The sequence below is a fragment of the Mustela putorius genome, unplaced genomic scaffold (genome assembly GCF_011764305.1).
Source record: "Mustela putorius furo isolate JIRA1106 unplaced genomic scaffold, ASM1176430v1.1 tig00000765_pilon_pilon_pilon, whole genome shotgun sequence".
Taxonomy (NCBI): Eukaryota; Metazoa; Chordata; class Mammalia; order Carnivora; family Mustelidae; genus Mustela; species Mustela putorius.
This window is the reverse complement of record NW_025421470.1, coordinates 3,930,861-3,944,955: the sequence shown is the minus strand read 5'-3', so window position 1 is coordinate 3,944,955 and position 14,095 is coordinate 3,930,861. Positions and strand designations below refer to the sequence as shown.

The 14,095-nt window shown below is 58.1% G+C and overlaps 3 protein-coding genes across 3 annotated transcripts; 1 reads left to right on the top strand and 2 right to left on the bottom strand.

Annotated features, from left to right (window-relative positions):
• The first annotated feature begins 3,641 nt into the window (after positions 1 to 3,641).
• On the top strand, positions 3,642 to 4,509 carry LOC123393216 (keratin-associated protein 10-3-like). Its single transcript, XM_045084557.1, has 2 exons — positions 3,642 to 3,997; positions 4,094 to 4,509. The coding sequence occupies exons 1-2, from the start codon at positions 3,688 to 3,690 to the stop codon at positions 4,507 to 4,509; spliced, it is 726 nt and encodes a 241-aa protein (XP_044940492.1). The 5' UTR covers positions 3,642 to 3,687.
• A 3,895-nt stretch (positions 4,510 to 8,404) lies between these two features.
• LOC123393215 (keratin-associated protein 12-1-like) lies at positions 8,405 to 9,077 on the bottom strand. The gene is made up of 2 exons (XM_045084556.1): positions 8,890 to 9,077; positions 8,405 to 8,811 (listed from the first exon to the last, which is right to left on the bottom strand). Exons 1-2 carry the CDS (start codon positions 8,932 to 8,934, stop codon positions 8,554 to 8,556), a joined length of 303 nt encoding a protein of 100 aa, XP_044940491.1. The 5' UTR covers positions 8,935 to 9,077; the 3' UTR covers positions 8,405 to 8,553.
• A 3,681-nt stretch (positions 9,078 to 12,758) lies between these two features.
• LOC123393214 (keratin-associated protein 12-1-like) lies at positions 12,759 to 14,095 on the bottom strand. The gene has a single exon (XM_045084555.1). The coding sequence runs from the start codon at positions 13,347 to 13,349 to the stop codon at positions 12,999 to 13,001; it is 351 nt and encodes a 116-aa protein (XP_044940490.1). The 5' UTR covers positions 13,350 to 14,095; the 3' UTR covers positions 12,759 to 12,998.

The following is a 14,095-nucleotide window of genomic DNA, read 5'->3' as shown; positions in this document are numbered from 1 at the left end:
CCCAGAAAGGAGAAGTGGCAGTCGGGGCTAAGGGAGATGGGGGAGGTTTGGAAAGAAGATGATGTCATCTGAGCCCTGGAAAGGGGAAGCTTGGGACAAAAGCAACCTTGGGAAGTGGAGTCATGGGGAAAACTCTGAGGTCCGGCATGGAGAGGGGAAAAGGATAGGGTGGGCACAGCAGGAGCAAAGGGCGCGGAGGGGACGGGCGTCCAGCAGGCACGGAGCTCTCCACACACCGTGGCATCTCACACCCGTCATGGCCCCAGGAGTGAAGCAGGTCTCCCAGGAGCTGAGCTAATGACATGGACACAAGCCTGAGTGGTGGACTCAGGAAGAGCCTCCAGGGGAAACAAGTCCAGAGCGCGGTGGGCAGACCAGGGAACCCGTAGAAGGTAAACAAGGTGTGACTTTAGGTCCAGCCCAGCCTGATCCCATGAGGTGCACTGGAGTGTCCCCCACACCTCAGAGTAAGGAAGCTGGGCTAGGGGACCGCGGGAGCCCGTAGATACCCAGGCACTGAGGACTCACTCAGCTGTGCGGTGACAGCAGTCCTCCCAGGAGAGCCGGGGGTAGAAGCAGACCCACACAGAGGTCGGAGAGGCACGCAGGTGCGGTGGGCGACGGGGTAGGAGAGCATCCGGGAGCGGCACCAGTGACACTGACTGCCACGGCATGCCTGTATACAGTAGGAGTTCAATGGTTGTGCAGATGGAGTATCAGAAACATGAAAAACAATTCTGGTCCCTGCAGAGGACACTGTGAAGAATGAGAAACAGGGTCCCTGACTCTGAATGAGCATTTCCTGCATTTATTCATTCAGTGAACAATTAATTACTTTTTTTTTCACTTGTTAACTTTAAAAATAAAACTGCTAGTTATTTTGCCAGCCAAAGACGGGTGTATTGGGGACTAACAGAGAATTGCTATCTGGGATAAGCTACAAGAGAAGAGAGGAGGCTGTTTTACAGAGGACCGGGGAGGGGGTGGGGTTTGGGAGGGACTGGGAAACAACAGAAGGTCCACTGCAGTAAACTGGGAGCCGGAAGTGTAGAGGCTTTTCTCATTGGTGGGGCTGTTGTCCTGGGAGGAAAAAACTTCCTCCTGCTGGGGTAGTAAAGTAGTAGCTTCTCTTCCTGCTGGCTTTGCAACTGGAGATGAGTGGTAAGGCTATCAGCCCCCATCCGCCCAGCCTCCCGCCTAATACGTTTTAGTGAGGTTTCTCTTTATAGATTTTCACACACACCTTTCACTACACCCAACTACTGGGTAAAAGGTTTGGTTGTACAGTAAAGAGACCAGAATTAAAACAGGAAATGCAGAACCTCAGTGAACTGTAGAATTTTTCAATTATCTTGTGTTCCCTTTGTTCTACATTAAGACGGAGATATAGTAGGTAGGTAGAGAGACAGATGGATGGATAGATAGAGATGGAATGATAATGTCCTAAGGAAGTATAAGGCAAAAACAAGTTAGAAAGAATTAATATTCACAACGAGTACCACAGAAAATATGCCGTATCCCTAATACTTAGGATTTGCCCCAAATCAGAGAAGAGACAGATCAACAGTTGAACCCTACCTCACGCCATATACAAAAATCAACTCAAAGTGGATCAAAGACCTAAACATAGGAGATGAAGCTATAATACTCTAGAAAGAAAACATAGGGTTAAGTCTGCATGACCTTACATTTGGCAATGGTTTCTCAGATAGGACACCAGAAGCACAGGCAACAACAACAAAAAAACACATGAATCAGAGTTCACAAAATTTTAAAGCTTTATGTATCAAAGGATGCTATCAAGAGAAAAAGACAAGACAGCCTACAGAATGGAGAAGATATTTGCAAATCATAACTCTGATAGGGGTCTAGTGTCCAGAATGCATAACTCCTGTAACTCAACAACAAAAGGACAAACAACCTGATTAAAAATGGGTTAAACATTTGGATAGACATTTCTCCAGAAGGAGAATCACAGATGGCCAAAAAGCACTTGAAAGGAAGCCCAATATCCACTGGACATCAGGGAAAACCAAAACCAAATAGGATGCCACTGAACACCCAGTAGGATGGCCACAATTTAACAAAGAAGAAGAAGAACACAGCAGAAGCAGTGCTGGGGAGCATGTGGAGAAACGAGAGCTTTGTACCTTGTTGCTGGAAATGTAAAATGTTTTGGGAAACTTGTACAAAATTCAAACAGAAACTTGACAAAAATGTCCAGGGGCAGCACAATTCCCAACAGCCAAAAGGTGGAAATGACCCAAATGTCCACTGACTAAGGAACGGAGACATAAAATGTGGCGAACCCATTTGCTGAAATATTACTGAGCCAGGTACAGGAGTGAAACACGGGCACGTGCTACAACACGGACGAGCCTGGAAAACATCACACTCAGTGACCGGAGTCAGACATAAGAGGCCATGAACTGTGTGATTCCTTACACATGAGAGGTGTGGAATAGGCAAACCCACAGGGACAGAAAGCAGATTAGTGACTGACGGGGACTGCAGAGGGACTCCTTCCTAGTTCAGGATTTCCTTCTGGAGGGACAAGAAGGCTCTAGATCGAGCTGGTGACCACAGTTGCACAACATTGTGGCTTTGCTAGACATCACTGACTTGTACGCTTTAAAATGGATGGAATTATACATTTTATATATTATGGGCTCAATCTGTAAAAATCATGCCTGCTGGAGGTTTCTGGGAGTGAGGCCTCCATACTCAGCAGCACTGGAAACTATTAACATGGTAAATTTTGGTTGATCTTACAGGTGGGACATTTATGTTTTAATTTGACGAACTTCATTAATGAGTTCAGGTAGTTTTCCATGTGCTTATTGGGAATCTGAATGTTTTCAGTTTTGTTTCTGGTTCTTTTGTACCCCCTCCTGCCTTGTAAGGACTTTAAAATTTTATATTCACCTTTTCTCCATCACACATCCTGCCCATATTTCTGGCCATTCAATCACTTCAATATATGTGCCAAGGAGATTCCCTTTGGGCTTTGATTGAAATGACAGCAATGATGATAGTTCGGGGACAAGGGGAGGGTTCTCATGCCCCGAGTTTCCAGCCCTCGACGGTCTCCAGTCCCCCAGCCCTCGACGGTCTCCGGCCCCAGCGCACACACATTGCATGTGTTCCCTCATCAGGTTTTCCTATTTTGTGCATGTCTCACCCTCTCGACGGCCCTTGCAGACACTCGACAGCTGGGCGTGCAATGGCCCTGACAGTCCTCCCCAAGTGCTCACACACTGATGGGGCTGGTCTGCAGGATCCCGACCTCACACCAAGCTCTGCAGGAACGTGACCTTAGAAACCATGGCAGTCCTTCAGCAAAACCTGCCTCCAATAGTCTCCACAAGTTTTCTGGAGATCAACAAAGAACAGACAGGAAAACAGTCCTACAACATCCTCGCCATTTAATGAGTAAAAACTAATTGTGGAAAATAAACCAGCACGAACGAGGTCTTCCCTGTTACCAGCTCTCAGACCAACAAGGAAGGAAGGCGTGGTGAGCCGACGGCGGAGACAACACACACACACACACACACACACACACACATACACGCACACACACGCTGGAGGGTATAAAAGCCGACAGGCAAACCAGCACCTCACACACTCACACTCACACACACTCACATTCACACTCTCAGCCTCCTCCAGCCCCACCGCCCCACCATGGCCGCATCCACCCTGTCCGTCTGCTCCAGCGACCGGAGCTACGGCAGCCGCGTCTGCCTGCCCGGCTCCTGGGACACCTGCTCCGACTCCTGGCAGGTGGACGACTGCCCAGAGAGCTGCTGCGAGCCCCCCTGCTGTGCCCCCACCTGCTGTGCCCCCTCCTGCTGTGTGCCCACCTGCTGTGCCCCCTCCTGCCTGACTCTCATCTGCACCCCTGCGAGCTGCGGGTCCAGCCCCTGCCAACCAGCCTGCACCAGCTCCTGCCAGCCCTCCTGCTGCAGCTCCTCCCCCTGCCAGGAAGACTGCTGTGTGTCTGTCTGCTGCAAGCCCGTCTGCTGCACCCCTGTCTGTTGCAAGCCCGTCTGCTGCACCCCTGTCTGCTGCCAGGCCTCCCCCTGCTCAGCCTCCTCATGCTGCCAGCAATCTAGCTGCCAGCCCTCCTGCTGCAGCTCCTCTCCCTGCCAGGAAGACTGCTGCCAGCCTGTCTGCTGCACCCCTGTCTGCTGTAAGCCCGTCTGCTGCACCCCTGTCTGCTGCAAGCCCGTCTGCTGCACCCCTGTCTGCTCCGGGCCCTCCTCCTGCTGCCAGCCCAGCCCCTGCTCCTCGTCCCCCTGCGGACCGTCCTCCTGCGTGTCGCTGCTCTGCCGCCCCGTGTGCAGGCTCGCCTGCTGCATGCCCGCCTCCTCCTGCTGTGCCCCTGCCTCCTCCTGCCAGCCCAGCTGCTGCCGCCGAGCCTCCTGCGTGTCCCTGCTCTGCTGCCCTGTGTGCTCCCGCCAGGCCTGCTGTGTGCCTGCCTCGGCCCAGAAGTCGTGCTGCTGACCAGCTTGAACTTCTGCGTCTGGCACTGCTGTCTTTGCTCCTGGGCACAAATGTCCTCTCTCAGGAGCTCTTACGTCCAAGACCATCCCTCTGCCCGTTGGTGGACACACAGCTGCTGTCTACTGGGGACCTGAACATGCCGCCCATCCTTTCCTGAGAAGAGATGCCCACCAGTCCCTCAGTGGGGGTGGACTGCGGCTCCCCGGGAACCCTCTTCTGTGGGGCCGGTTGCTCGTGTTCCACGTAACAAAGGCCAATCGCTATAATCAATAAAATGTTTGTGTCATGTCCTAGAGACCAGTGTTTGTTTTCTCCTCCTCCTCGGACCCCAGAGACCGCTCCAGACTGGAGCTCTTTCTGGTGGAAGCCAACAATAAAGACATATTCTCAAACTCCAAGTTCAAAGCCCCTGAGAGATGATGAGGTCTGAATGTGGCTCTGCACACTCCGTGTTCCTTCTCCACCCTGGGGCCCTGCCCTCCCCGCAGTGACGAGCCCTCCAAGCCTGGGCCAGGGGAGGGGGTGGGCAAGGTTGCACAAGGGTTGGACCCTGAGGGGACTTTGGGGTCTCGCCCATGCCTGTCCCATACCCATGCAGGTTAAATGTGAGCTGAGGAGCAGCACGACCTAACTGGTGGGAATTTGAGGGTCCAGTACCTAGCACCACGCCGCCTCCCTCGGAGAGAGGTGCCGCCCAGAGGAATGCCTGCATGCTGGTCTGGGCACAAGGGCTGATGCCCTGAAGCACCAGCAAATCCGTGTAGGGCCCCAGAGGGGTGCAAGGGTCGGTTCAGACATCATTCATTCTACTCAAGACTTCAAGGTCTGATTGGGGAGACAGGGAGAAAAAGGATTTGTTGACAAATGCTCAGGACAATGGAAGATGATGAGCCTGCAGTCTCCGTGGACCACAAGTGCTAGAGAGTCAAGGGAGCCTGCAGTCTCAGTGGACCACAAGTCCTAGAGAGTCAGACCAGCCAGGTCAGCATCAGGCTCCCTACTCACCCCTTGTGCCAGGAACAGATGGAAGAGGCCCCCAGGAGCAGAGCAGCAGCAGAGGCCCTGCAGGCGGGAGGAGGAGCAGGAGGTCTCTACCTCTCCACAGCCGCGGGCTCTGTCCCAAGTTAGCTCTACCCCAGGGAGGTGGAGACGGAGCAGAAACCTCAGGGGGCCTTTCAAGAGAAAGGGGCTGGGTTGCAAGCCCACCTTGACCCTTAAATCCCTCAGTCCGCCTGAACTTACTGAAAACCTGTACCCATTACTTGCTCGTTTGCAGGGAAATGTGACCACCTGCACAGCTAAATGAACAGGGACCTCGGTGGATTCTTCACGGCACAGAGTCAACGACGTGGAGGAAGCTCCCACCGCATCCGTAACCAAAGACTGAAGTGCAGGGTTGTAGACTCCCGTGGACACCAGCAAAGCCCAGTGTCGCCAAAATAGTGCGTGGGAGGGATGGGGCTGCAGGACGCTCCCTGGCTCTGGCCCAGGGGCTCCAGAACATCTAGGACCTTCTGGCGGCTCCTGCAGGAAAGTCGGTCACAGCTGGAAAAGGCATGGCCGGCCACGGGTGGCCAGGCTGCTCCCAGCCAGGACGTTTACATGGTCGGCTGCACTGCTCACAGACGGGGTGTCTACGTGGTCAGTCAGACTGCTCACAGACAGTGTCTACTTGGTCAGCGGAACTGCTCACAGACACGGTGTCCACGCAGTCAGTTGGACTGCTTAGAGACAGGGTGTCTACACAGTTAGCCAGGCTGCTCACAGACTGTCTACCCGGTCAGTCGGACTGCTCACAGACGGGGTGTCTACAGTCACTCAGACTGCTCATAGACAGTGCCTAGTCGATCAGCTGGACGGCTCTCAGACGGGGCATCGACACGGCTGGACTGCTCACAGACGGGCGGACTACCCAGTCAGCCAGACTACTCACAGACAGAGCACCTACACAGTCTGCTGGACTGCGCCATACCGGGGTGTCTACACGGTCAGCCAGCCTGCTCACAGATGGGGCATCTACCCAGTCAGCCAGACTGCTCACGGAAGGGGTGTCTACACAGTCAGTCTGACTGATCACAGGTGGGGCATCTACATGGTCAGCCAGACTGCTCACAGATAGGGAGTCTACATGGTTAGCTAGGCACCACTGCCCAAGGGTGGGGGCGGGGGTGGAGTCGGAGGTGACAGGAGTCTTTACCTCGGGAGGCTTCTTTACACGTGTACACAGTGCGGGGACAATGCCCGATGCTCTGAGACCCTCCAGATCACGGGAGCCCTTCTGCGGGCAGCTCCCCGGCCCCGGACACCCCATCACTGTCATGCCTCCGACCCAGACGGTCACTGCCCTCAAAAGCATCACTGAGGACCCGGGGCAGGCCTCCCCCGCTGTCTGGTGGATGGCGCCGTGGCTGCGGGGTGCCTGGAGAGAGGGTGTCTGCGAGGTGAGGGCCTGACTCGCAGGGACAGGACACCCGGGACGGTGACAGGCGGCCGGCGTGGGGTCCGCAGGGACCAAGGATGAGGCAGAGCTGTGCACAGCAGGTGCTCTGAGAGTCCCTCTGAATTTCCCATCACGTAGCCCGTGACCTCACGGTAATGGACATTTCCAGTTCCGCGGATCCGTGATCCCGCCGCAGGAAGGACCCCCCCACCCCCACAGTGCTCTTCTTAGACTACTTCTCGGTTCTCAGACAGCTCCCCTCTGGCACCCCGGTGTGCCCCGGCTCCCTTGTGCTGATGACCGTGCACGCTCTGGGCGTCCCCCACCTCCCGCCCAGGGCGGCCTCAGCATCCTTGCTCTTGAGTGGCTCGGGGTCCCACCCCAGGGGCTGAGCCCACGCTGTCAGGGGCACGTTCTGGGCCGGGTGTCCCGACCCGGCACAGTGCAGGCTCCACGCAGGGGCACACAGGAGGGCAGCCACCCGAGGCTGTGCCACGGAGAGGCTCTGTCTGTGCCGTGGCCCCCAAGACATACCGCACACACGGCGGTCCTCCCGGAACACCTGCACGACCCGGTCCCGGTCCCTTCCAGCCACTAGCGGCGCCGCCTGCTCCGTGGGCATCTACATGGCCAACAGAACTGCTCATAGGTGGGGCGTCTACACCGTCGCGGGCTACCGTTGCCCGCGGAGAGAAGGAGTCGGAGGTGACGGGGCTCCAAGCCCGCAGCCCAGGGCCCCTCTTCCCGCGGCCGCCTCCTCCGCGGCCGCCCTTCCTGTCCCTTCTCCCACGCCCCTGGGATGACGTGAGCCCCCGAACCAATCCAGGACGGCTCCTGGGCAAGACTCTCAGTTCGCCCCGCCTGGGGAGCTGCCGTGCCTGCAGGGCTGTGTTCACCGGTTCTGGGGATGACGGTGTGGACATCTCCGGGAGCTACGAAAGTCACCCACAAAGCCCTGTCCCCTGAATGGGAGAAAGAGGAGCCCTACTCGTCTGTAGGGCGTACACTTTAATTTCGAGACTGGGTTGGCTCTGCATATTGGTTGCTGAGCAGGGGACCTTTTTACCTAAAAAGGGTCAAACCCCAAATTTAGGGATTCGTCCTCAGTCCCCCCAGAAGAGTAAGAAATAACCTCGCTGGTTCAAGGGACCAAGGGGGACCAAAGGAAGCCCAGGGGGCAGGGCCCCTGAGCTAGGCGCTCCCACTTGCCCAAGAGACCACCCTAGAGTGGCCGGTCCCCCCGGGTACAGACATCTGGTAACCTGTGGCCTCTCTGCAGAGGCAGCGTTCATGGATTCTGGGAGCCACGAGCAGAGGAAGCAGTTCAGGGACAGGCGCAAAGGAGAGACGGTGCACACACTCGGTGGGCTTCAGATCACTCTGGGATTTATTAGACTTTTGTGCGGGGGCTGCAGAGCTGGGCACCCTGCACCAACCAGAGACACTGGGGCGACTCTCCGCCTGGGTACCGGGGATCAAGTGGCTTTGCTGTAAGATGGTCTAGTCCAGAAGGTCTGAAGGGGGTGATGTCTGGGCTGCCTGGTAGGAGCTGGGAGAGCAGCTATCTCTGACCCCTGGAGGAGGGGTCCTAGGAGGCCGTGGGCTCAGCAGCAGGTAGGGGTGCTGCAGGGGACAGGTCTGCAGAGCAGGGTGGAGCAGGAGGGCTGGCAGCCCCCAGAGGACTGGCAGGAGGGAGCCACATACACAATGGGCTTGCAGCTCACAGGCAGGCACACGGCTGGCTTGCAGCTCATGGGCACACACACGGCTGGCTTGCAGCTCACGGGCATGCAGCAGGACATCTGGCAGGAGCTGGGCACACAGCAGGACGTCTGACAGGAGCTGGGCACACAGCAGGACGTCTGGCAGGAGCTGGGCACACAGCAGGACGTCTGGCAGGGGCTGAGCACATAGCAGGACATCTGGCAGGAGCTGGGTACGCAGCCGGCCGGCTGGCAGCCCGTGGAGCAGCTGGACTGGCACATGGTGGCGTGGGGCTGGAGTGGAGTCAGGGTGGAGGACGGGGCTGGTCTGGAGGCTCCTTCCCCAGGCAGCCTTTATACCCGGGCTGTGGCATCCTGGCAACAAGCCACACGGGGGCCTTCCTCCTGGTGGCCTGATTGTTTTCCTCTTCCTCCTCCTCCCCTGTGCGTCTCTTCCTGGAGTGTCCTGGTGGAAGCGACTCTGTTCAGGAGACTCTGTGACAGCTGGAGGCTCAGCGTGACCCAGCAGCCTCATGATTTCTCGACCCAGCCCAGGTAGGATGGTGAAGGACCATCGGCTGGGGACAAGGGCCTCCATATCAGGATGCTCCAGGTCCTCCCCGAGCATACATACCCTGTCCTCTGTCCACACAAGCACCGCCCTGCTTGCCAGACCGGGGATCCCTGTTTTGATTGGGAAACCCCGTCACCCAAAAGGTCTTCCCAAGGGACCAGAGCCCATGGGCTGGGCTCCTCACTGGGGACAGTCCTGGCCATGGCATCCACCATGTCATCTGGTCCCGGCTTTGTGCCAGGTGCCACGTTATCTCTCGTCACCTGCTACCCATGCAGGTTAAAGGTAAGCTGAGGAGCAGCACGACCTAACAGGTGGGAACGTGTGGGTCCAGTACCTAGCACCACGCCGCCTCCCTCGGAGAGAGGTGCCGCCCAGAGGAATGCCTGCATGCTGGTCTGGGCACAAGGGCTGATGCCCTGAAGCACCAGCAAATCCCTGTAGGCCCCCAGAGGGGTGCAAGGGTCGGTTCAGACCTCATTCATTCTACTCAAGACTTCAAGGTCTGATTGGGGAGACAGGGAGAAAAAGGATTTGTTGACAAATGCTCAGAACATTGGAAGATGATGAGCCTGCAGTCTCCGTGGACCACAAGTGCTAGAGAGTCAAGGGAGCCTGCAGTCTCCGTGGACCACAAGTGCTAGAGAGTCAAGGGAGCCTGCAGTCTCCGTGGACCACAAGTCCTAGAGAGTCAGACCAGCCAGGTCAGCATCAGGCTCCCTACTCACCCCTTGTGCCAGGAACAGATGGAAGAGGCCCCCAGGAGCAGAGCAGCAGCAGAGGCCCGGCAGGCGGGAGGAGGAGCAGGAGGTCTCTACCTCTCCACAGCCGCTGGCTCTGTCCCAAGTTAGCTCTACCCCAGGGAGGTGGAGACGGAGCAGAAACCTCAGGGGGCCTTTCAAGAGAAAGGGGCTGGGTTGCAAGCCCACCTTGACCCTTAAATCCCTCAGTCCGCCTGAACTTACTGAAAACCTGTACCCATTACTTGCTCGTTTGCAGGGAAATGTGACCACCTGCACAGCTAAATGAACAGGGACCTCGGTGGATTCTTCACGGCACAGAGTCAACGACGTGGAGGAAGCTCCCACCGCATCCGTAACCAAAGACTGAAGTGCAGGGTTGTAGACTCCCGTGGACACCAGCAAAGCCCAGTGTCGCCAAAATAGTGCGTGGGAGGGATGGGGGGGCTGCAGGACGCTCCCTGGCTCTGGCCCAGGGGCTCCAGAACATCTAGGACCTTCTGGCGGCTCCTGCAGGAAAGTCGGTCACAGCTGGAAAAGGCATGGCCGGCCACGGGTGGCCAGGCTGCTCCCAGCCAGGACGTTTACATGGTCGGCTGCACTGCTCACAGACGGGGTGTCTACGTGGTCAGTCAGACTGCTCACAGACAGTGTCTACTTGGTCAGCGGAACTGCTCACAGACACGGTGTCCACGCAGTCAGTTGGACTGCTTAGAGACAGGGTGTCTACACAGTTAGCCAGGCTGCTCACAGACTGTCTACCCGGTCAGTCGGACTGCTCACAGACGGGGTGTCTACAGTCACTCAGACTGCTCATAGACAGTGCCTAGTCGATCAGCTGGACGGCTCTCAGACGGGGCATCGACACGGCTGGACTGCTCACAGACGGGCGGACTACCCAGTCAGCCAGACTACTCACAGACAGAGCACCTACACAGTCTGCTGGACTGCGCCATACCGGGGTGTCTACACGGTCAGCCAGCCTGCTCACAGATGGGGCATCTACCCAGTCAGCCAGACTGCTCACGGAAGGGGTGTCTACACAGTCAGTCTGACTGATCACAGGTGGGGCATCTACATGGTCAGCCAGACTGCTCACAGATAGGGAGTCTACATGGTTAGCTAGGCACCACTGCCCAAGGGTGGGGGCGGGGGTGGAGTCGGAGGTGACAGGAGTCTTTACCTCGGGAGGCTTCTTTACACGTGTACACAGTGCGGGGACAATGCCCGATGCTCTGAGACCCTCCAGATCACGGGAGCCCTTCTGCGGGCAGCTCCCCGGCCCCGGACACCCCATCACTGTCATGCCTCCGACCCAGACGGTCACTGCCCTCAAAAGCATCACTGAGGACCCGGCGCAGGCCTCCCCCGCTGTCTGGCGGATGGCGCCGTGGCTGCAGGGTGCCTGGAGAGAGGGTGTCTGCGAGGTGAGGGCCTGACTCGCAGGGGCGGGACACCCGGGACGGTGACAGGCGGCGGCGTGGGGTCTGCAGGGACCAAGGATGAGGCAGAGCTGTGCACAGCAGGTGCTCTGAGAGTCCCTCTGAATTTCCCATCACGTAGCCCGTGACCTCACGATAATGGACATTTCCAGATCCATGGATCCGTGATCCCGCCGCAGGAAGGACCCCCACCCCCACAGTGCTCTTCTTAGACTACTTCTCGGTTCTCAGACAGCTCCCCTCTGGCACCCCGGTGTGCCCCGGCTCCCTTGTGCTGATGACCGTGCACGCTCTGGGCGTCCCCCACCTCCCGCCCAGGGCGGCCCCAGCATCCTTGCTCTTGGGTGGCCCGGGGTCCCACCAGGGGCTGAGCCCACGCTGTCAGGGGCACGTTCTGGGCCAGGTGTCCCGACCCGGCACAGTGCAGGCTCCACGCAGGGGCACACAGGAGGGCAGCCACCCGAGGCTGTGCCACGGAGAGGCTCTGTCTGTGCCGTGGCCCCCAAGACATACCGCACACACGGCGGTCCTCCCGGAACACCTGCACGACCCGGTCCCGGTCCCTTCCAGCCACTAGCGGCGCCGCCTGCTCCGTGGGCATCTACACGGCCAACAGAACTGCTCACAGGCGGGGCGTCTACACCATCGCGGGCTACCGTTGCCCGCGGAGAGAAGGAGTCGGAGGTGACGGGGCTCCAAGCCCGCAGCCCAGGGCCCCTCTTCCCGCGGCCGCCTCCTCCGCGGCCGCCCTTCCTGTCCCTTCTCCCACGCCCCTGGGATGACGTGAGCCCCCGAACCAATCCAGGACGGCTCCGGGGGCAAGACTCTCAGTTCGCCCCGCCTGGGGAGCTGCCGTGCCTGCAGGGCTGTGTTCATCGGTTCTGGGGATGACGGTGTGGACATCTCCGGGAGCTACGAAAGTCACCCACAAAGCCCTGTCCCCTGAATGGGAGAAAGAGGAGCCCTACTCGTCTGTAGGGCGTACACTTTAATTTTGAGACTGGGTTGGCTCTGCATATTGGTTGCTGAGCAGGGGACCTTTTTACCTAAAAAGGGTCAAACCCCAAATTTAGGGATTCGTCCTCAGTCCCCCCAGAAGAGTAAGAAATAACCTCGCTGCTTCAAGGGACCAAGGGGGACCAAAGGAAGCCCAGGGCGCAGGGCCCCTGAGCTAGGCGCTCCCACTTGCCCAAGAGGCCACCCTAGAGTGGCCGGTCCCCCAGGGTACAGACATCTGGTAACTTGTGGCCTCTCCGCAGAGGCAGCGTTCATGGATTCTGGGAGCCACGAGCAGAGGAAGCAGTTCAGGGACAGGCCCAAAGGAGAGACGGTGCACACACTCGGTGGGCTTCAGATCACTCTGGGATTTATTAGACTTTTGTGCGGGGGCTGCAGAGCTGGACACCTTGCACCAGCCAGAGACACTGGGGGCGACTCTCCGCCTGGGTACCAGGGATCAAGTGGCTCTGCTGTAAGATGGTCTAGTCGGGTCCGGAAGGTCTGAAGTGGGTGATGTCTGGGCTGCCTGGTAGGAGCTGGGAGAGCAGCTATCTCTGACCCCTGGAGGAGGGGTCCTAGGAGGCCGTGGGCTCAGCAGCAGGTAGGGGTGCTGCAGGGGACAGGTCTGCAGAGCAGGGTGGAGCAGGAGGGCTGGCAGCCCCCAGAGGACTGGCAGGAGGGAGCCACATACACTATGGTCTTGCAGCTCACAGGCAGGCACACAGCTGGCTTGCAGCTCATGGGCACACACACGGCTGGCTTGCAGCTCACGGGCACGCAGCAGGACGTCTGGCAGGAGCTGGGCACACAGCAGGACGTCTGGCAGGAGCTGGGCACACAGCAGGACGTCTGGCATGGGCTGAGCACATAGCAGGACGTCTGGCAGGAGCTGGGTACGCAGCCGGCCGGCTGGCAGCCCGTGGAGCAGCTGGACTGGCACATGGTGGCGTGGGGCTGGAGTGGAGTCAGGGTGGAGGACGGGGCTGGTCTGGAGGCTCCTTCCCCAGGCAGCCTTTATACCCGGGCTGTGGCATCCTGGCAACAAGCCACACGGGGGCCTTCCTCCTGGTGGCCTGATTGTTTTCCTCTTCCTCCTCCCCTGTGCGTCTCTTCCTGGAGTTTCCTGGTGGAAGCCACTCTGTTCAGGAGTCTCTGTGACAGCTGGAGGCTCACCCAGCAGCCCCGTGATTTCTTGACTCAGTCCAGGTAGGATGGTGAAGGACCATCAGCTGATTACAAGGACCCCCATATTAGGATGCTCCAGGTCCTCCCCGAGCTCACATACCCTGTCCTCTGTCCACACAAGCACCGTCCTGCTCGCCAGAACGGGGATCCGTTTTGATTTGGAAACCCCGTGACCCAAAAGGTCTTTCCAAGGGACCAGAGCTCAGCTGCTGGGCTCCTCACTGGGGACAGCCGTCGCCGTGGCATCCACCATGTCATCCGTTCCAGGCTTTGTGCCAGGTGCCACATTATCTCTCATCACTGACTAGTCATCAGTCCTTGCCACCATCCTAGGGGTAGGGGTAGCCCACGTACTCGAATGCACGACTGGATTCCGTGATGCGTGCGCGCTCTCCCACTGCGGCCAAGAAGCAGGCGTCTGAAGCTCAGTTTCTGGGGTCTGCGGTCATTACCATTGCGCCAAATTATGCTGGGGTTTTAGGGGTTTTCTGGGACTATCGGAT